Below are 21,625 nucleotides of genomic sequence, written 5' to 3'. Positions count from 1 at the left end.
CGTATCTCAGGATGTACCTCAAGTAGTTTGAGTGAAAGCCCAGTGTTCAGAACAGGAATCTAGGTTAGAAGTGAACTTTTTTTGTCATTAAGTTTTTAAATCAATATTTGTATCCAAGTCAAGTCAAGTCCACATTTATTTATATAGTGCTTTAATACAGGTTGTTTCACAGCAAAGATAAAATTTGTTTCCAGAAGAAAATATTGTCATCGTTCAGCTTGATGTTTAATTTTTGTAGTAAAAAAGTTATTAATTTAGTTATTTTATATAGCCGCTCTGGAGAAAACAGTGATGTCATGGTCCAGCTCAGGTCGGTTCTCATTTAATGGTGTCAGTGCAGGCAGATCAATAATATTGCATATTAAATTAAATGTCCACATGTGCAACATTCAAGTTATAGTAAATATTATGTACAGTATATGATACACACCATACACACACATATTGCAATAATCACAAAAGTGGAGTATGAAGGCCTGTTTGCCAGGTGATTTGCAAAATCTATTAAAAAAATGATGATTACAAACATTCATCAATATACCCAAGCCCATATAGTGGAGGCTTGCGCTTCTCTGTAAAAATAAAGATGAGTAATCTCATATTTCAAAGATAAATGTACTGCTACTTTATTCTTTTATTGGGGGGATGTTTATGTATTATTGAACTGTACAACTTGGCTTAGATTAAAGTAACACTATGTAGTTTTTCAACCTTCATAATATATTTCCAAGACCCATCAACTTACAATAGGTTAAACGACACGTCTGCCATAGCCTGACGCGGTCTGTGTAACTTTTACTTGCACTATGTAACTTCGGGTTTCGGTAGTAACCGGAGCACAAAAAGAACTACAAAATTGACTGCTTTACGGCACACGTCACTTCACGTAACGACGTAATTCAAGTAAACATACTGAATAGTGAAGGCAGAAAGCAAAAGCCGAATCCCAGACATTTTGACGGCATCTTGAAAGTTTGAGAAGTTTGTGATCAACACTTGTCGCCCCGGGTGACACAGACGGCAGTTAAGGACGATGTAAGATGACGTAACTCATTTCATAGGGGTATGTTTGCACTAGCGCCTACCACTCAGTTTCGAGGGACAAGGGCTAGGGGTAAGACGAAGGGGAAGGGGTAAAGGCCAATTTATACTTCTGCGTCGAGGGTACGCCGTAGTGTACGGCGTTTGCTACGCACGTAGGTGACGCCGTTGTGAGCATTTATAATTCTGCGTTCAGGTCTTGGTTGCTCTGCAGTACTGCTCCGAAACGCTAGTTGGCGGCGGAGGGTTTTATTTTTTCCTTTGTGTTTAGATTCCTGGCGGCTAGGTTACTACAAGCAATAGCGACTGAAAGAGAGTGGATCATGTTGGAGTTGGAGCTTGTTGAGGTGGAAAAACAGTTCACTTTAGTGAAATTACTAAAACTGAAAGGCAGAAATGAGAGAAGACGTCGGAGGAGATGGTATGTGTGGAAATCATAGACAGTGATGGAAATGCGTGAGAAGGTACGTGCGGAAATGCGTAGGAGGAAATGCGATGCTACCAAGCCGACCAATCACCGATCTTGCGGTCCGCGTCGACGCGTAGTTACATTTTTGAAGAGGTGCGCCTCAGGCGACGGCGAAGGGTACGCGGCATGGGACGGCGTCTGTGCGTATGCTACGCCGTACCTACTGCACGCACCCTACTCAGAAGTATAAATTGGCTTTAAGACAGAGAATTGGGATTCAGCCTTAGTTCTAGGGTAGGGTTAGTGTTAGACCACTAGGAGGCGCCTTCTGGCTCATATATATCTGCGTCTCATATTGACGCTAAAGCAGGCTTCCTCAAACTCGGTCCTGGAGGGCCACTGTCCCTGCAGAGTTTAACTCCAACCCTGATCAAACACACCTGAGCAAGCTAATCAAGGTCTTCAGGATCAGTAGAAACTCACAGGTACAGGGGTTGGACAAAAAAACTGAAACACCTGGTTTTACTACACAATAATTTGTTAGAATGGTGAGGGCCTCATTTTGCATCCAAAAACAGCACCAATTGACAGATAGAAGTCCTTCACAGTGACCAGAGGGATTATGAGCCGTTCCTCTTCCAGAACAGTGTCCAGGTCACTATATGATGCTGGTGGACTCGCTCCTCCAAAACACCTCAATAATATTCAGATCTGGTGACTGTCAGACCATGGGAGATGTTCAACGTCACTTTCATCTTCATCAAACCCTTCTGTCACAAGTCTTGCTGTGTGTGTTGGTGCATGATCATGCTGATACACGGTTTGAGCATCAGGTGCTCATGATCCTCCAGAAGGGTTTGGTAGTCCTCGGCAGTGTCGTGTCCATCAAATACAATCAGGATTGTCATGATATTGGAGCTCAAACCATCACTGATGTTAGGCAATTGTTGTGGAATAGACCTTCTTTATGTCACCCTCAATGACACGCCAACCTCCTGCCGCATACCACAGAACCGATTTGACATTGCTATTGTATCGTCTTTTCTTTGTTCTGAGGCAGTACGGTGCAGATTTCCAAATGGGCTGGAGTCTAGTGAATGTACTGCAGGCTTTACCAAGTCTTGCTTTAATGTGCAGCATTATGACTGCCAAGGTAGATGAACTCCTCAACATCTTCAAGTGGACTTCCATTCAGAATAATTGGTTCATGAGATCTTACATTAATGCGCATCACTTGGGTTTAGGTGATGTTTATGTTGAGGCCTATTTTATTGGTAAAGTTGACTGTCAGTCTTCTCTTGTAGGTGGGCATGCGTAAATGACATAAAAGCTACATCATCAAGTCAATGAAGTTAACATGTTCCACTACAGACACTACTCGATGATGTTTCTTAGAGCAAAAATCTGGTGTACATAACCTCTCCCCTCCCTGAAACCAGCCTGCTCTTGTCTCAGCCTGAGGTCAACAGGGGCTTTCACACCAGAGGAACCTATTTATGTTCCTAGAACTAATGGTGAAATACCCACTTTTTGGTTGGTAGGAACTGAAAACGATCTTAGTTCTAGGAATGACTTTTAGGGATCCAGCCCAGCTCAAAAGGTTGTAAGATGAGCACACGCGAAACGCCAGCACCCGCCATTTTTAAAAAAAGCAGTGTACACACACAGATTATAGCCTATATATTTACATTACCATAATGCATTTGGATGTGTTTTTACACACACGGTGTGTTTTTATGTTTTATGGGGACTTCCCATAGACATAATGGTTTTTATACTGTATATTTTAAGCCCACCAACCCTACCTCTAAACCAACTCATCACAGAAAACTTTCTGAATTTTCAGACATTTTCAAAAAACATAATACTGTATGATTTATAAGCTGTTTTCCTCATTGGGACCAAAAAATGTCCCCACAAGCTCAAGGATTTCAGATATTTCCATCCTTATGGGGTATTTTGTCTTAACAACATACAGTTTACCTGAACACCACACACACACACACACACACACTTACTTAAAGGGATAGTTCACTTTGAAATTAATTTTTGATATGTTTTAGCTTACCTCAAGGGCATCCAAGATGTAGGTGTCTTTGTTTCCACAGTTTTATCAGTCAAACCGTTGTTGTCTATCAGTCATACAATGGAGGCAAAGGGGGTCCACCAAAGAGCATGCACAGAGAAGTCAAAATGAATCATGATTTAATGACTCGTAAATGTAAGTACACATTGATGTCCTAAGACACGAAACGAGTGGTTTTTGTGAGAAAACGAACAATATTTATATCGTTTTTACCTCTTGTGATCCAAGTGATATGAATCAGTTGTTCAATGTCCAACTGAACCGAACTGAATCAGTTCAAAGTTATGCCGGAAGTGATCGCGTGCGTGTGACGTCACTCAATATTTACACAGAGATTTCGGAAGTTTTACCTTTTACTAAACATATTTAGATATACCAAAATCGTCTTCCATTGTGGTTTCCCGTATATCTAAATATGTTTAGTGAAAGGTAAAACTTCCGAAATAAACAAAGAGTGACATAGCCGCGCAAGCGATCACTTCCAGCGCATGCGCAGACCGAAGCGCCCGTGCCGTCAAATAATTGACGTGGCTATGGTCATGGCTATGATTACAAAAGGTAAAACGATATAAATACTGTTCGTTTTCTCACACAAACCGCTCGTTTCGTGTCTTAGGCCATCAATGTGTACTTACATTTACGAGTCATTAAATCATGTTTAATTTGGACTTCTCTGTGCATGCTCTTTGAGGTGAACCGATTGAGGACCCCCTTCACCTCCATTATGACTAACAGACAACAACGGTTTGACCAAAAAATGTCAAAATTGAAAATACTGGGGAAACAAAGAGACCTACATCTTGGATGCCCTTGAGGTAAGATAAAACATATCAAAAATTAATTTCAAAGTGAACTATCCCTTTAAGTGGTGTTTTCACCGCAGGAACTTTCCCCAGGAATTAGGGACTGCAAGAACCAGGAATAAATGAATTTCCCGCTCAGAAAGTCCCTGCTTGCGAGGTAATAATATTTCAAAGTTCGTGAACTTTCAGTCAAGCCTCTCGAGAACCTAGTGTCGGAGCTGCATGTACCCCACGCACACCGTTCGACCATTTTATACTTAAAATGACAAGAAAACACGAATGAAAACTGAATAACTGCAATGCATTTCAATGGACGTGGAAGCAGAGAATGTCCGAGTTTATTGGGTTAGCTGCGCACTGTGATTGGCTCATCGTGTTTGAGGGTGTGGCTAAGGCCCTGCCAGTTGTCACAATTTTGAAGGTTGCCCTTCTTGGAAAGCTTGATAATGAGGCATTTGGACCACTCTTTAGGGATGATGTCTTTATTCCAGATGTTCTTGAATAGATCAGTGAGCTTCAACCCTCCGGCTACTGAAACCGAGACAATGCCGTTTTGGGGGCCTGAAAACACAAACTTTTGAAAACTGGTTTTAAAGTGCAAGTTTTTGAAAATAATGTAATGTAAACTGCAAAAACGTTTTGTGCAAATTTGTGAAAATGGTAGTGGCGCATGTGTATTATGTGTTCAGTCTATAGGCACGTAGTGTTTCATCGCCAACTACTGGCCTGGCATGAATCATATAGCACTTTTTAGGACATTTTTGTCGTGTAAACGTACCCTAAAAGGTTAAAATTGAGAATGCATTTCAATAGATAATAGGTTTAAGAAGTTTCAGTGATTAAGTGGAACGAACACAAGATTCCTTGAGAGGGAAGGGCCGGTTTGCTTGTGCACAGGCTTGGGTCCGGCCGCAGAAACCTCCGGGCTGCGTGCCAAACCTTTTAGTGTAGCATCTATTACTCCCAAGAAGGAAACAAAACTTAAACTTACACGAAGATGAAAGAGGCTTTGTGCTGCTGCCAGTGTAACCTATCCGTCAAAGAAACAGGGCCATACTGTAGGCTATAATAGGACAAAATTTACGTCACCTGACCTCAAAATGTTCTGAATCGTGCAGAAAAAAGCTGGATTTAATGTCTAAGCAAGGTGGTTTTGTACTTTTAGTGTCATGAACTGCAGTATGTAATGGTGTCGTTGCTCCGTGGCGCTCCAAATAAGGGAATCAGCCGGGCCAGAGTGAAGGAACAGGAACAGTGATGTCAGAATAAATCCAAAGGCTTTCTGCATTCTTTAGGATTCCGGGAGAGTGAATGGTCCACGTCGCCATGGTTACGCATCGTACACAAACAAAAATGAAAGGACAAAGATGTACAATGCGATTATTATCGAGTTTCAATGCATAAACTAAAAGCGATCCTTCAGGCCATCTTAGACATTTCACAGAGAAAGCACGTGTTTCCAAATGATAAATTAATAAACATTTCAGATGTAAACTGCAATAACTTCACATGCTATGGAAAGTTCCAAATATATATATATTAGAAATACCACCACAGTACTGACACATTATTAATATTTTATTTTAGAAATGTTCCAGGATGTGTTATTTCACCCCATAATTATAATAATAATAATATATATATATATATATATATATATTAGGGCTGTGCAAAAATTAATTGCGATTAATCGCATCCAAAATAAAAGTCTGTGTTTACATAATATATTTGTGTGTGCTGTATATAATTATTTTGTATATATAAATACCTATGCATGCATGTATATATTTAATAATTATTGGCGCTTAAATTCTGTATATATATATATATATATATATATATATATAAATACATAATCTATATTATATAAATATAAATATTTAATATATGAATAACACATTTTCTTAAATATATACATGCATGTGTGTGTATTTATGTATACAAAATAATTATATACAGCACACACAAATATATTATGTAAACATTTTATTTATTATATATTATGTAATTTTATTTATTATATATTATGTAAACTTTTATTTTGGATGTGATTAATCGCAATTAATTTTTGCACAGCCCTAAAGAGAGAAGAGAGAAAAGAGAAGCCCATAGATAGAGAGTCCATAAAAACCACGCGACAAAATATTAATTTTTTTTTTTTGAGGAATTAGGTGATTCAGATTTGATTTTCAACTTTTTAGACTGTCCTCACACTCAGTTTGAGCCTGCGCAGTCGCTCAGACATCAGACAGTCTTCTCCGTTGAAATCAATGGGGTCGCTGTGTCCATTTCTTTTACTGTCTATGGTCAAAATTCACTTCTGGTGAAATATGGTTAAATGTCGGGTGACGTCACTTCCTGTTGACGTTTGAAGTATTGTCAAACAAAACGGAGGCTAGCTCGACCCTCCCTCCTCCTCATAAACCCCCCAAACCCCGCCCCCAAATCCTTCTTGCCGGTTATTGGCTGGAACAGTTTGTTATGTTTCGTGGTGCGGGTTGGCCCAGTTTGTTTTTGTTGCCGTTAGTGGAGCCTGGGGTGTTTAAAGAGACCGCGTTTCTTTACAGTGTGTTCAGGGGATACAGCTAGCGGATAGTGAAGAGATGTTTGAAAAAAAAATTTAAATAAATAAATAAATAAATAAAATTTGGCCTAAAAGACGCGTGACATCGTGCCTTAGGGCACCTTTAAGTAGGTACACACATGCACACACGCACACACATTTATTCAGATGTTTGCTCCTGCAGACCTGAAGCTACAGCTCTGTGTTCACAATAGCACAGTGACAAGCAGAATATGGTTTCCATGTGCTCAGTGTTTATGAGCGGGTTACTATGTAAACAGATTCAGCAAACAAATGAAGAGAAAAGTAGGGTATAGTGTTTGTCTGGATGGACTGTTCTCTAATCAGTTCAGCGGCCAAGATTTCTGCTCACAGTAGACGTTAGATGCCTGGGTGTCAGTGCACTGAATATCAGAAAACAACAGAATCGTTGATTAGAGTATTAGAGTATTTAAGAATGGCATAAAAATTACCGTAATTGTTACATTTTGCCATGCGTCACTGCCGCCGTGATAGTGTGCTTTCACTGCTTTGTTTGTGCAAGTATTTTGAGAGGTTGTTAAACTGATTAAGACACAATAAATACAATTTGCATGGATTTTACAACATAAATTTAGGTTATTAATAGGCTATCATAAACCCCTTTCCTTTACTAATCTATAAACTGGTATACATTTGCCTTTTTTTCCCACCAAAGAACAAGCATCCAAATGTAGAGCCATTGCTCAGTGTCTTTATTAAAGTCCCACATTTGCAGACAAAGCTTACATTGTTAATGCTGCTCAATCTCTGTAGTTTCTCACAGTATTTTAACACGTTTCTAGAAACAGCGCCCTCCTCTGTAATTTCTGATATTATATAGTAAAAAAAGAAAAGAAAGATATTGTCTATAATTCATTTTAAAAGAAATTTTAGTTTCTTGATTATAATTACTAATCTGATGAATACAGTATGGGAACATTTTATCAAGTTTTGAAACAAAAGAACAGTCCTGTATACATATATATTATGTATATATACTCCAAAGGCTGTGGTCAGTTGTAATGTATAATATATTCTGTTTCTGTTTCATTGTATTTTGTCTTCATGTGCGATTGATGTTTTCCGTTCACTTGTTCGGTATTAGAGGTTGTTTCCACCGGTTACGTGAGATATTTCATTAAAGACGGGTCCACTGTTATATTTGTCCTTGTGCGTACAACCCATCAATAAATATGTTGGTTTATGTTTTTCAGCAAAGATGGGTTTTATTTTTAAACAGTGAATATTCATCAAAGAGTACTGAAGAAACATCACTGTTTACACAAAAATATAAAGAATAACAATTTATTTTTATATTAGAATGATTTCTGAAGTGACACTAACAATTCAGCTTTGCCATCAGAGGATAAATACTTATAAATTTAATAGAAAAGTTATTTTAAATGACAATTATATATATATATATATATATATATATATATATTATTTTATTTTTTTGTAAATAAATGCAACCTTTGTGAACGGGAGACTTCTTTGAAAAACATACATTTTATGATTGAATAAGATTATAATAAGAACGTGAATTATGTAATTGAATTTCGTAATAAATAAAAATTATTAAATACATTTCAAGACCAGTTATGCACAAGTCACGTTTTTAGTTTGTTTTCATATTTGAGTCATATTTCCTGTTTGTCATGCAGGTCATGTGCTTCCCTTGTCATGTTCTGAGTGGTTGATTAAGTCATGTGTTTCTCAGTTCCGTTTTCTCGTTGGTTTATTCAGATTGTTAATCATTAGTCTTTAGTGCATAAATAGCTTTAGCTTTAGCTTTGTTCATGTAATCACTGTTGGTGATATTTGTCATCGACAGGTCTAAATCAAGTGTTCTTCTAGATGTCAAGGTTTATTGTATCTTTATTGTTAATTGTATTCTGCCTCAATGAACTTCGTTTATTTATTAGTACTTATATTACATCACCATGGAGATGCCAAACGCAGAATCATATCAAAGAACGTATTGATCATATTCAACACAAGCCAACCGTTATTGAAATGAGAAAATCAAGCTATCATTATAAATCGTTTTTAAAGATGAATTCCTGCTAAGACTTTACACATACAAAGCATGTAAAACACAAAATTGTGAAACTAAATCCCTATTCCGACTGGATTAGTTTAACATGGAGAGGAGGGGTTAAATATAAATACCAGAACTTCCAGATATTTTTGTCCTGTCTAACGTACGCCAGTGAAGATTACGGCGACTTACCTTCTGGAAAAAGATCCAGAAAAATGTCCTCCGGTTATACTAATCCAGTAAAATACTGTAAAATATGAACGTAAATATTCCCTGATTAAAAGTAGTTTTCCACGGTTTTTACAAACAGTTCAAGGTCCAAATGATCGTTTCAGTGCAGCTTCAAGGGACTTTAAAACGACACCAGACGATTAATAAGCCATTAGAGTCTTATCTAGGACCCTTCGAGTCATGACTCGAAAAAAAGATTTGTTCATTTTGATGAATGAATTTGAACAGGAGAGTCACGACTCACGAACGCTCATTACAGAACAGAGCAAGGCAACCATTTGTGCTTATAAAACTTAAACTTTTTGATTTATTTTTTAAATGACCACTCGTTTCGCTAGATAGAACCCTTATTCATCGTCTGGTGTCATTTAAAGCCCTTTGAACAGTTTGTACTGAAAGTGTCTTTTGGACTTTGAACCGTTTGGTTACCATTGAAGTCCATTATATGGAGAAAATCCTGGAATGTTTTCATCAAAAAAACTTAATTTCTTTTCGACTGAAGAAAGACATGGATATCTTGGATGACATGGGGGTGAGTAAATTATCAGCAAAAGTTTTTTTTAAAAGTGAACTACTCCTTTAATCTTATTTTAGCTTTAGGTAAGTGCCTATTATATATGTATATATATATTTATCATATGTGTGTGTGTGTGTGTGTTTGCGCACGTGATATTAGGAAGCAAATGATGACAGCAGGTGTAAATCGAGTTACCCCTCCCACTTCTTCTGGTTTTACTGACATTTCTAATACCGTTTAGAAATTAATACTAATTTCTAATTAATACTAATACTAATTTCCGTGGCCATTAATACTACAGAAACGTTAGTCCTGTGGTAAAATTACAGTATTACACCATCTACCCTTGTTAAACTAATCACATCCGGATAGGGCATGACATCTTCAGCAAAAATAAAAACACTTAAATATAGATTTACTCTTCAAATCTCTTTTTTGAGGGAGAAGTCGTCCCACACATTAAAGATCAAGCGTTTAGCCCGAGACCGCACTGCTGTTCGTGTTCGCCAAACATCTGGCAGACATGCAACTGTTTTAGCATCAAAATAGTAAAACCAAGACATGTGCCGTGTTGTGTGGCTGTTGTGGAAGTTTAATCCTCCTTGTTAAATTCCAGTGTCATGTGATGAGTGTCACAGTTCTGTCTTCACTTTGTGCATGAGGTCTTTCTGGTCAATCATCTCCAGTTGTCTGTTCCAGCGGTGGTATGCTAACAGCGCTATATTCTTAGCCGCCACCGAGCTCATTTCCATCGCGCTTCCAGCCCATTCGATTCCATTGAGGAAGTACAAGTTTTCGTGCAGCTCCACCGGTGGCAAACCCTGCGTGCTTCCATAACTAGGGTACGCCAACCAATCCGTGACCTGCACGGAGTAATAGGACTTAAAAAGAGTCTTCAGCTCATTCTTGCCCAGAGGCACTGGGGAAAACACCTTGTAAACGCCGGCCTCCTGAGGCTGTTTCCTGCGGAAGCCGGAGGTTATGTTGACGGGACACACGCTGGCAGCGCTGTTGAAGACCAGTCCGGGAGTGTCTGTGGTAAGGATGCTTGAAAACGGGAAAAGCTTTGGGTCGGGGAAGCCGAAGTAGGTGCAGTTTAGGTAGCCGTGGATGATGGAGGCCACGGTTTGGTGGTAGGAGCCCGTCATTTCCGGGAGTTGTGGCTCAAAGCCCTGGAATGAGATGCCGGAGTTGACGTTTTGTTGGAGAGGCGTGGCTACCACTACTATATCATAGAGCTCCGATGTCTTTTCATTTTGATTGTCGTAGGTGAGCTCATACTGGTGGTAATCTCCTGAGGAAACAAACTGCAGTTTTAGTTATTATTCAATAGGGCTGTCACTTTTGTGCAAACTGTCGATTTTTGAGACATACACTCACCTAAAGGATTATTAGGAACACCTGTTCAATTTCTCATTAATGCAATTATCTAATCAGCCAATCACATGGCAGTTGCTTCAATGCATTTAGGGGTGTGGTCCTGGTCAAGACAATCTCCTGAACTCCAAACTGAATGTCAGAATGGGAAAGAAAGGTGATTTAAGCAATTTTGAGCGTGGCATGGTTGTTGGTGTCTGAGTATTTCACAATCTGCTCAGTTACTGGGATTTTCACGCACAACCATTTCTAGGGTTTACAAAGAATGGTGTGAAAAGGGAAAAACATCCAGTATGCGGCAGTCCTGTGTGCGAAAATGCCTTGTTGATGCTAGAGGTCAGATCAGAATGGGCCGACAGATTCAAGCTGGTCGACTGATTTAAGGTGATTCAAGCAGAAGAGCAACTTGGGCTACAACAGCAGAAGACCCCACCGGGTACCACTCATCTCCACTACAAATAGGAAAAAGAGGCTACAATTTGCAAGAGCTCACCAAAATTGGACAGTTGAAGACTGGAAAAATGTTGCCTGGTCTGATGAGTCTCGATTTCTGTTGAGACGTTCAGATGGTAGAATCAGAATTTGGCGTAAACAGAATGAGAACATGGATCCATCATGCCTTGTTACCACTGTGCAGGCTGGTGGTGGTGGTGTAATGGTGTGGGGGATGTTTTCTTGGCACACTTTAGAGCCAATTGGACATCGTTTAAATGCCACGGCCTACCTGAGCATTGTTTCTGACCATGTCCATCCCTTTATGGCCACCATGTCCCCATCCTCTGATGGCTACTTCCAGCAGGATAATGCACCATGTCACAAAGCTCGAATCATTTCAAATTGGTTCCTTGAACATGACAATGAGTTCACTGAACTAAAATGGCCTGTATTAGTATGATGTACCTAATAATCCTTTAGGTGAGTGTAAGTGTTCATTGTAAAATCAATTTTCCATATCTAAAGACATGACACGCATTCGCTACAGTCAAAACTTGTGTTGGTTAGTCTGATCCATTGTGCTTGTTTCCGAACGTAAACTGAAAGCACTATTATTTAATAAGACCACCACATTTTTAAGGTGCGTTCATATTTTTAAGGTGCGTTCATGTCCATACGTGGACATACTCAAGAGGGATGCGGGAGCCCAGAGCACCAACGAACTGGCCGGATGCATGGAGAATCGGGATGCATGGAGGCAACGATGGAAGGCTCGTCTGAGGACGACTTAGAGAGTTCACACTGGCATTAAACCATCTGGATGCTCAAAATTGACCGGTGAATGTTTTAAACAGTTGATTGCACAGGTAGGTTAATCGCCGCTCTAAATCAATTATAGTGTAGTGACACCACTTTCCCGCCATTGACAGAAATTTCAATCAATCCATGTTTTCACTGTTGTTTCTGACCTTCTGAAATAATCCAGAATCTTCTGATCCAAAAACAATGGAAGAAGATCTGCGTAACCCAGAAGAAGCGACCTTTTGTCCCTACGAGTGAGCGAATCCAGACAGCCGTTGAGCGTACACCGGCTGTACACTCGTTATAGCAGTGCAATGTGGGATTGAATAAGTGCACTCAATAATGTCCACTATGGTTTCTGACACCAATACAAATGGCTGTCCCCCGAAATAACTCCCTATTTGAGGGTATAGGCGGCTATTTCGGATTCAGCCAGTGTATTTTTCATTGAATCATTCATTCAAGAGATTTGTTCAAAAAATGCTGATTCATCCAGTACTGAAACAAGCGACTCATTGAATCATTCATTCAAACTGCTTATTTTTTGTTCTGTATCCGATCCACGACAAAAACGTGATTTTCTAAGCCTTTTTCATAAATTCAAGTTTAGATCCACGAACAGTATGTTCGCCTGTCAGTATGAACACACCTTTAGAGGTCTTCAGTGATTGTCATGTGGAATACCTGCTGATCGTAGGCTAATGGTTGTAACTGGACTCTGGATGAGATTAGCTTTTGCTAGTTTAAGCAGTCCTGAGCAAACCAGCTTGTTTCCTCCCTCCACGGCCCAGAGGTTGGCCTGTGCACCAGCGAGAGACACGGCACCTGTCACAGAGAAACCCACACATGGAGAGAACACCACTAACATGGACAGGTCATCTTACGACCAACAGTTTGTTCCAAGATCGTTCAGAACATTCTCTTCTACTGTTGATAAGACATGAAGGTTACATTTTATTTTAAGGTGATGTAGTTACGTTGTACTTACTCAAATAAGTACTGAGTTAGGGTTTGGTTTAGGGTTAGTTATTTGTAACTATGCATCATTTACTGTTATGACTATAGTAAGTACATGTAGTATTGGAACCATGTCACCTTAAAATAAAGTGTTACCGGTATTAAAAGTGCCAAATCATCATAAAACAGTTTGATGTCATATAAACTTTTTGAACTCGGTCCAAAAGCCATTCATTTTAACTAAGCAACAACAACAAAAAATCAGCTTGTTTAATTATGTAACATTTAAAAATGCATGTACAATGTCACAAAATTAATTAAACTAATATACCAAAATTTACAATGTTTCAAAATATTTTTTTTTCTTTATTGAATTATTTTCAAAGACATCTTTTTTATTTTTATTTAAAAAAAAGAATGTTTTTAAGTTAAAGGGCTGAAAATGGCTGTTTTGTGTTTGAGTACATTTTAAAATGTAATTTATTCCCGTGATAACAAAGATGAACATGTTAACGTTAAAACAGTTGCTTTATAGCTGCTTAATATATTAATAAAAAGTTCATTTGAAATGTAACAATGTCTTCACTAGGGATTGGCAACGATTAATCGCGATTAATCGGATCCAAAATAAAAGTTTGTGTTTACTTAATATATTTGTGTGTAGTGTGCATAATTAATTTGTATATATAAATACCCACACATGCATGTATATATATTTAAGAAAAATGTGTTATTAATATATCAAATATTCATATATAATATTAATTGTGAATAAATATATATATGCACATATTTCTTAAATATATACATGCATGTGTGGGTATTTATATATACAAATTAATTATACACACTCCACAAACATGTATTATGTAAACACAAACTTTTATTTTGGATGCGATTAATCACGATTAATCGTTGCCCATCCCTAGTCTGCCATATTTAATGCATTAAAAATGCTACATTTTCAAAAAATAATAATAATAATAATGTTCCCAAACCTTTGAATAGTAGTGTATATTTAATAGATTTTTAAGTATGCTTATGTTTTTGGTGCAAAAACTTCACAATATTTACATAAGACACTTTAGATTTTTAATAAGACGATCTTGTAGCCATTTAATGTTTGAGGTTTATTAGCTATATATACTTTGTGCTTCAAATATGTATTATGTGATTATTATTCATCACTTTTAGAATGAAAAGAAAGTGAAAAGTGAGAGTATAATATAAAAGAGTGTAAAAATAAGAGAAGCTAGAACCCCTATGAAGAGTGCAGTGCGTACCGACAAACGCAGGGATGCTGACGTTCTGGCCGTAGTTGACCCTCATGATGGGGGCTATGACCTCATCAATGAAGCGCTGGGAGACGCCCAGTTCGAGCAGAGATTCGGAGAGAGAGCTGCGGGTCATGTTGATGAAGCCTGAACCGCCCAGAGAGTGCAGCAGCTCCTCCACTGAGCTGAAGGCGTAGCCATGGGCCTGGTATTTATAGATCCTGACAGGAAAAGAGAGGATGATGGTTTATTTGGTAAATGAAAATCAAATACAAAAACCTGTTACTCAGCAGAACAGAACTGCAGATTTTAAGGTTCCCCAACACTACAGTTAAATCATCGAATGTAATGTCTTTTTTAAATAACAGAGAACGCATCAACTGGATCATTTCCCAAGAAGAGTTTTGACAAGAAGAGCCGCCCTTTCTCCGAGGTTTTTTTTAGTATTACCTATTGAGGACTTGACCAAAAGATTTTATTTTTAAGTGCCCCTTTTGTGCTTTTTTGAATATTATCTTTTAATAAAGCTGTTCGTGACTGTATAAAGTCCGCAAAGGTTAAAAGATTGCACAGTAAATGGAGTTATTGTGCCCCAAAAGAAAGAAGCGATCCTGAACTTCCTGAAATGAGTCGTTAGTCTTACTTCCTGCTTGAACGTTTGTAACAAATTTGCATAATTATATATTTGCACAATTTTTAAACAGATATTCAATAGTGTTGGGAAATGTGTCCAATCGATTGTAAACAAACGCTTTCTCTCTGGTTCTGTTCCAGATCATTGTGAGACCGATGTTGAAAAGATTCATTTTAGACCAATTTCAAATCTATTTTTAATTTGATCGTCGATAAAGATCTTAGAGAAAGCTGTTGCCAGAAAAATTTAAATACACAACACAGGATTTCTGGAGAAAAACAAACAAACAAAAAAACATTATATAGAAATATATTTTTTAAACATTATAAATTATGAGTTCACATGTTTAATTAATTAGACATCCACTTTGATTATTAAAATTGAATTAAAACAATTCAAATGGAATCTAGAAAACAGAATTTAGTCAAAATAAAACCGAATTTGAGGAAGGAAAACTTTTAATAAATTGAAAGTAAATTGTATAAGTTTCATGATTTCAGGTAAACATATTTAATTAATTATGTTTTTTGATTATTAAAATGTAATTTAACTATTAAAATGAAGAAAAAAAAGTAAATAAAAATAAATAAAACCTAAAAATAAAACGAATTTGAAAAAAATGTAAATGGATTTCATAGGGCCCTACAAATAGTGTTTTTTTTTCACTAATAATTGCGTGGATTATTAGTATTTTGTACACACAGGAGAACATCTAAAAAAAAAATTAGAGTTAAAACCTTTAGAGTTAAAATTTTAAAGTTAAAAAGTTCATGTGTCTACTCAAATTAGTTTTTAAATATAAACATTTAAATGGTTGGTGTCATAAAAGCTGTCATAACCATAATCGAATGGTGTCATAATCAATTATTAAATATTGAAGAACATTAAAAATTATAATGAATATGTAATGTAGTGCTTATATTAATCAAAATGCACCTCTCTAGAGTTTATTTTTCTAGCTGACTAATGAGTTATGGTCACTAAGTATGGTTTTTCTGAGGTAAATGTGACATTGTGTTTACAAGCTGACGCCTTTCTGCAGTTGAAACACTCCTTGAGCGATTACATGAGACATGATACGGATTTCTTAAACATAACTTCGGTTATGTAGCTGCAATGTGTATTATGAGAAAATAAAGTATTCTTTGACCTTGGATGCATGTAAAAGTATTATAAGAGACAACCAAAACACAAAACATAATGAGGAACATCTAAAATAGCATAATAGGGGCCGTACGTCGCAGCCCAACAAAACCTATTCGTTATTGCGATTCAGTTTCAGGTGGTACATTCTTCAAAATATCTTCTTGTGTGTTCAGCAGAAGAAAGAAATTCATGCAGGTTTGGAACAACTTGTCCTTAATTGTAAACGCAAGCAAATCTAAAAGATTATATGCTGTCAGAAAAAGGATTTTTATGTCCTCAACCCTTTTGCTCACCTCATGAACTTCTCCATGATCTCCTCCACCCACATCTGCAGGCGGATGAAGCTGATCCCGTAGCGCCACCACAGGCGAAACAGATCCAGCAGGTACCAGTCAGTCTCCTCCAGGATAAACTCCTCTCCATTAAACACGGCTGTTTTCCCAGCCACGCTCTTACGGTACTTCAGCCCTGTGGACGGGTCACATGAGATGAGCATTGAAGAGAACAGGCTTTAGTAGTACTAGCGTTAAAAAATGTTATGTTAGTTCATCCAAAAATGAAAATGGTGTCATTAATGACTCTCCCTCATGTCGTCCCAAACCCGGAAGACCTCCGTTCATCTTCAGAACACAGTTTAAGATATTTTAGATGTAGTCTGAGAGTTTTCTGTCCCTCCCTTGGAAATGTATGTACGGTATACTGTCCTTGTCCAGAAATGAAATAAAGACATCATCAAAGTAGTCCATGTGACATCAGTTGGTTAGGTACAATGTTTTGAAGAATCAAAAATACATTTTGGTCCAAAAATAACACAAACTATGACTTTATTCAGCATTGTATTGTCTTCCGGTTCTGCTGTGGATCCGCGTTCAGTGCCGCTGCTGACGTGTGTCTGGTTCGTCCGTGTATTCGGGTTCAAATAAATATGGTTGGGCAAAAAAATGCAAGTCTTCCTCTGTGTGGAAATCCTTAGACATGTTTGTGAAGATTGTTTTGTACAGCGTGCGTCTCCCTCAGACTGTAACCGAAGCTCAGCCGCACCAGACACATGTCAGCCGCGTCTTACGTCAGCAGCGTCACTGAAAGCGGATCCACAACAGAACCAGAAGACAATACAATGCTGAATAAAGTCATAGTTTTTGTTATTTTTGGACCAAAATGTGTTTTCGATGCTTCAAAACACTGTAACTAACCCACTGATGTTTATATGTGAATAAAAGCCTAAATTCAGTCTGTTCATCTTATGAAGCGGCCGAGTCTCTTCAGAAAATGTGGACTAAACCACTCAATTCAAATGTATTCGTTTTACGATCTCTTTAAAGCATCAAAGTGGTAGTTGCGTAGCTGTCAATGGAGGGACAGAAATCTCTCAGATTTTATTAAAAATATCTTTAATTGTGTTCTGAAGATGAAAAAAAGTCTTACAGGCTTGGAACGACATGAGGGGGGAGTCATTAATGACATAATTTTCACTATCCCTGTGCTTATTGTGTGTTCATATTGTATTGCGAAACACTTGTGCTGCTATTGAGATGTGACACGTTTAAGGGTGGGTTAAAGGAGAAGTTCACTTTAAAAAAAAAAAACTTTTGCTGATAATTTACTCACCCCCATGTCATCCAAGATGTCCATGTCTTTCTTTCTTTAGTCGAAAAGAAATTAAGGTTTTTGATGAAAACATTCCAGAATTTTTCTCCATATAATGGACTTCATTGTGCACCAAACGGTTCAAGGTCCAAATGAGAGTTTCAATGCAGCTTCACAGGGCTTTAAACGACACCAGATGATGAATAAGGATCTTATTTAGCGAAATGATCATCACTTAAAAAAATAAATAAAAAAAGTTTTATAAGCACAAATGTTCGCCTTGCTCTGTTCTGTGATGCGCGTTCATGACTCTACTGTTCGCAAATCTTTTTTCGAGACATTTCGTTCGTTGAATGAACCAAATGACTCGAAAAATTATTAGTTCATTTTCGCGAGATAAGACCGTTATTCATCGTCTGGTATCGTTTGAAGCTACACTGAAACTCTCATTTGGACCTTGAACCGTTTGGTTCCCACTGAAGTCCATAATATGGAGAAAATTCCTGGAATGTTTTCACCAAAAACCTTAATTTCTGTGAACTACTCCTTTAAGGTGCAAGGGAAGGGTGAACAGTGAAATTACAGATGTAAATATAAGCAGGTATTATTATTATTTTATTTTTTACGTATAAGTCACGTACAATGTAAAAACACGTATGAACAAAATAATCCCATTGCTACAAATGATTCATGATAGTGCATGGGCTGAGAACTTCAACATTTTAGCAATATGAATAACGTTACAACAAACCTAGTTGCTGGACAAAGTCTTGCATGTGCAGGTTGAGGGAATGGATGATGGAACCCCCGGACTCGTAGTCTTGCTGGTTGACGGTAACTGTAGCCAGTCGACCACCGACTGAGCCTTTCTCAAATACATCAATTCTCACTTCTGGCCCGAAGTGTTGCCTCAGGAAATGAGCTGTAGCGGTTCCTCCGATTCCGGCTCCAACAACAGCTGCAAACACACCAGCACGAGTGTTCATACTGCAGCATAAACACCTTTATTATTGATATCAGTCACTTTTTGGCCTACCTATTTTAGAAGGCGGGGCACCATCTTGTTTTGCAAAATCCGAATCCGACAATACATACACAAAAGAAAGAAGAACAAGCAGATACTGATTCATAATTGTTTATAACAACCGAGACTAGCGTTACTTCCAATGGACAGAGGATGCACGTGCGTTCAAGCTAACAGTTAAATGAATGCACGAGCCTTTATGCATTTCGTCTCAGCTTTGTAATAGGAAGGAAAAATGAATTAACACGTAAAATATCGGATGATTTGGATAAATGTCGCTTAAAAACTATACGCATTTAAATGTCTGCTACTGTCCACCGGCAACAACAAGAGCGCGTGATCTTTCATGCGCACGCATCTGACCAATCAGAGCAAGAGAGATGCTCTTCTGACCAATCAGAGCAAAGAAAGCCTCTCTGAGAGACTCTCTTTTGACCAATCAGAGCAAGAGAGGCTCTCTTCTGACCAATCAGAGCAAGAGAGGCTCTCTTCTGACAAATCGGAGCGATATAAATGCCTGACCAATCGGAAAAGGAGAAACCTTTCAACAGGGATGCTAAGAAGCATAAAGATGGAACGGGCTTCTTAAAAACAACTTATTAGATTTAAGTTTTCATTTAAAAACAACTTATTAGATTTAAGTTTTCATTGGAAGTTAAAGGTGCCATAAGCGATTTCAGCGACTGGTTTAGTCCCTTCAATCATACGGCATATTTAAAACACCGCCTTTCAAAGAAATTTTAAGGTATTGTCACCCAGAAAGATACCTAAAAGATGGCCTAACTACTTTTAATTTCCATTTACAGTAAAGAGGGCTCTCTCAGGTGGGATTTCTCAGTCAGGAGTCACGTGATATCTGGCAGTTAAATTTACATTCACAGGTGTCTCAGAAGCGGAAGTTGTCATAGTTGGTAAGGTAAAATCGAATGGTAAGGTAAATGGACTGCATTTATATAGCGCTTTCATAGACCTAATGGCCACCAGAGCGCTTTACATTTTACATTTTGCACATTTACCCACTCATACACTCATTCATACACCGACGGCGGTGGCGATGATGAATGAGAGATTATTTAAACATAGTTTTTGTGTTCGTATTTTCTCAAATAGCAAAAAGTGTTTTCACAACTTTCAAAAAGAGGAAAAATATAAGATATCGTCGATAACGATAACGGCAATCAGAAGAGAGAAGGATGTCATTTTGACCTTATTGTATTCGAAACAGCAGCATTAATTAGTTTTTGTACTTTAAAGTAAATGTTATATAATACAAAATATAGTGTTACCTATAGTAAAAAAAAAAAAATCTTATTAATTTAATAACCAATAAAAAAGGAATTTATACCTGTATGATGTTATGTATTGGAAAATGAATAGATGAATTCATTTCCACGACTCTCAAAGTTCAAAGTTGTTGTACACTGGTTATTGCAGTGCATTATGGGATTGAATGAGTGCAATCATTAACGTCCACTATGGTTTCGGACACATACAAATGGTTGTTAGTGTCCTATTTAAAGGAGTATTTCAACACAGCTCCGTTCACGCCATGTCGTAATTATCGTAAGGATTGCAACTTGTAAAAAGTGTTCAAGTTCTCGTAGAGCTCATAATTACAACTTGTGTGCTGGGAATTTTCGGAGAGCTCTTACTTGTACCACATGATCAAATAAAATAAAAATAAAAAAGATATAAATTATGCACATAATTAATATTTTCCCTGCGTAATGTATGCTTTAAAAATGGAAAGCACATGAGAATTGTGCAAAATAAAAACAATGAGTTGTATCAAATAATTAAATAAAATTTGATTTCATTTATATAAATAAAATTACAAAAACACAATTAAATCTGGTAGAGAAATTAGAGTTGTAGTTTACTTTACTTCACTTGAGTTCAATAGAGTGTTCCAGTCAGATCGTATGTTGGTTATTAGTTAGTTCTGGGTCAGGGAGAAATTCCCCTTTAGCCACTGATTTCCCAAACAATAACATGCTCACGATTAAGAGGGATTTTCTTATAAGATCACAATGACCAGTGCCAGGAACACGATGATTGGACTTGATGCATGTCCAGGAAATGTCAGATTCAAATACATTTAATATTATGTTTAAAATTGAAACCATTATTTATTGATTTGCACCATTTGTGACATTTCAAAGATTTCAATGATACAATACACAGATATATTTTCGAAATATACAGGCCATTTATTCTAGTCAAAGATATTTTCACCCAAAATACGTAAAAAAAAAACTCTGCTTATTTGGTTATAGTTAACATTTGTGCCATGAGTCTAAACTGCATGTTTGAGCTGTTTTAACTGAAAGCAACTTGCACTGATATATCTTTAATGTTGTTGTTTTTTCTAAGGCACAGTTATAAAAGCTATTTAAATGTCCTAAATGAATTGAACTGAAGCCTAATCATGGCTTAATCTAAACCCTGTCTGAGAAACCAGGCCATGGTGTCTCGAAATGTTCATATATAGTATTTATCTTTGCTTTCACACGTTCGCACTCTTAAAGGTCAGCGTTTATTTATACGCTGCTTTCTCGTCATGAGTGGCCTGTGACTTCAGGTCATCTGTAGCCTGTGATATCCTGACTCACTTCCTCTGTCATGTGACAAATACAAAACTCAGTGGCGCAATTTGGCCAAAAGTCATGATGACCGAT

At 37.5% G+C, this 21,625-nt stretch overlaps 1 protein-coding gene across 1 annotated transcript; it reads right to left on the bottom strand.

Moving 5' to 3' along the window:
• Positions 1–9,557: 9,557 nt before the first annotated feature.
• pcyox1l (prenylcysteine oxidase 1 like) lies at positions 9,558–19,313 on the bottom strand. The gene is made up of 6 exons (XM_039688215.2): positions 18,960–19,313; positions 18,675–18,881; positions 16,630–16,804; positions 14,566–14,777; positions 13,010–13,150; positions 9,558–11,006 (listed from the first exon to the last, which is right to left on the bottom strand). Exons 1-6 carry the CDS (start codon positions 19,051–19,053, stop codon positions 10,345–10,347), a joined length of 1,491 nt encoding a protein of 496 aa, XP_039544149.2. The 5' UTR covers positions 19,054–19,313; the 3' UTR covers positions 9,558–10,344.
• Positions 19,314–21,625: the final 2,312 nt, after the last annotated feature.

Source organism: Pimephales promelas, chromosome 19, assembly GCF_988280905.1.
Source record: "Pimephales promelas chromosome 19, fPimPro1.hap1.1, whole genome shotgun sequence".
Taxonomy (NCBI): Eukaryota; Metazoa; Chordata; class Actinopteri; order Cypriniformes; family Leuciscidae; genus Pimephales; species Pimephales promelas.
Note: the sequence above shows the minus strand (reverse complement) of the source record. Positions and strands in the feature narration are given on the sequence as shown.

Coding starts and splice junctions, on each gene's coding strand:
- pcyox1l (XM_039688215.2), bottom strand. CDS start 19,053: ATGAATCAGTATCTGCTTGTTCTTCTTTCTTTTGTGTATGTATTGTCG. Junction 16,805..18,674: donor AGACTTTGTCCAGCAACTAG/GTTTGTTGTAAC, acceptor ACCCGTCCACAG/GGCTGAAGTACCGTAAGAGC. Junction 13,151..14,565: donor CAGCATCCCTGCGTTTGTCG/GTACGCACTGCA, acceptor TCTCTGTGACAG/GTGCCGTGTCTCTCGCTGGT.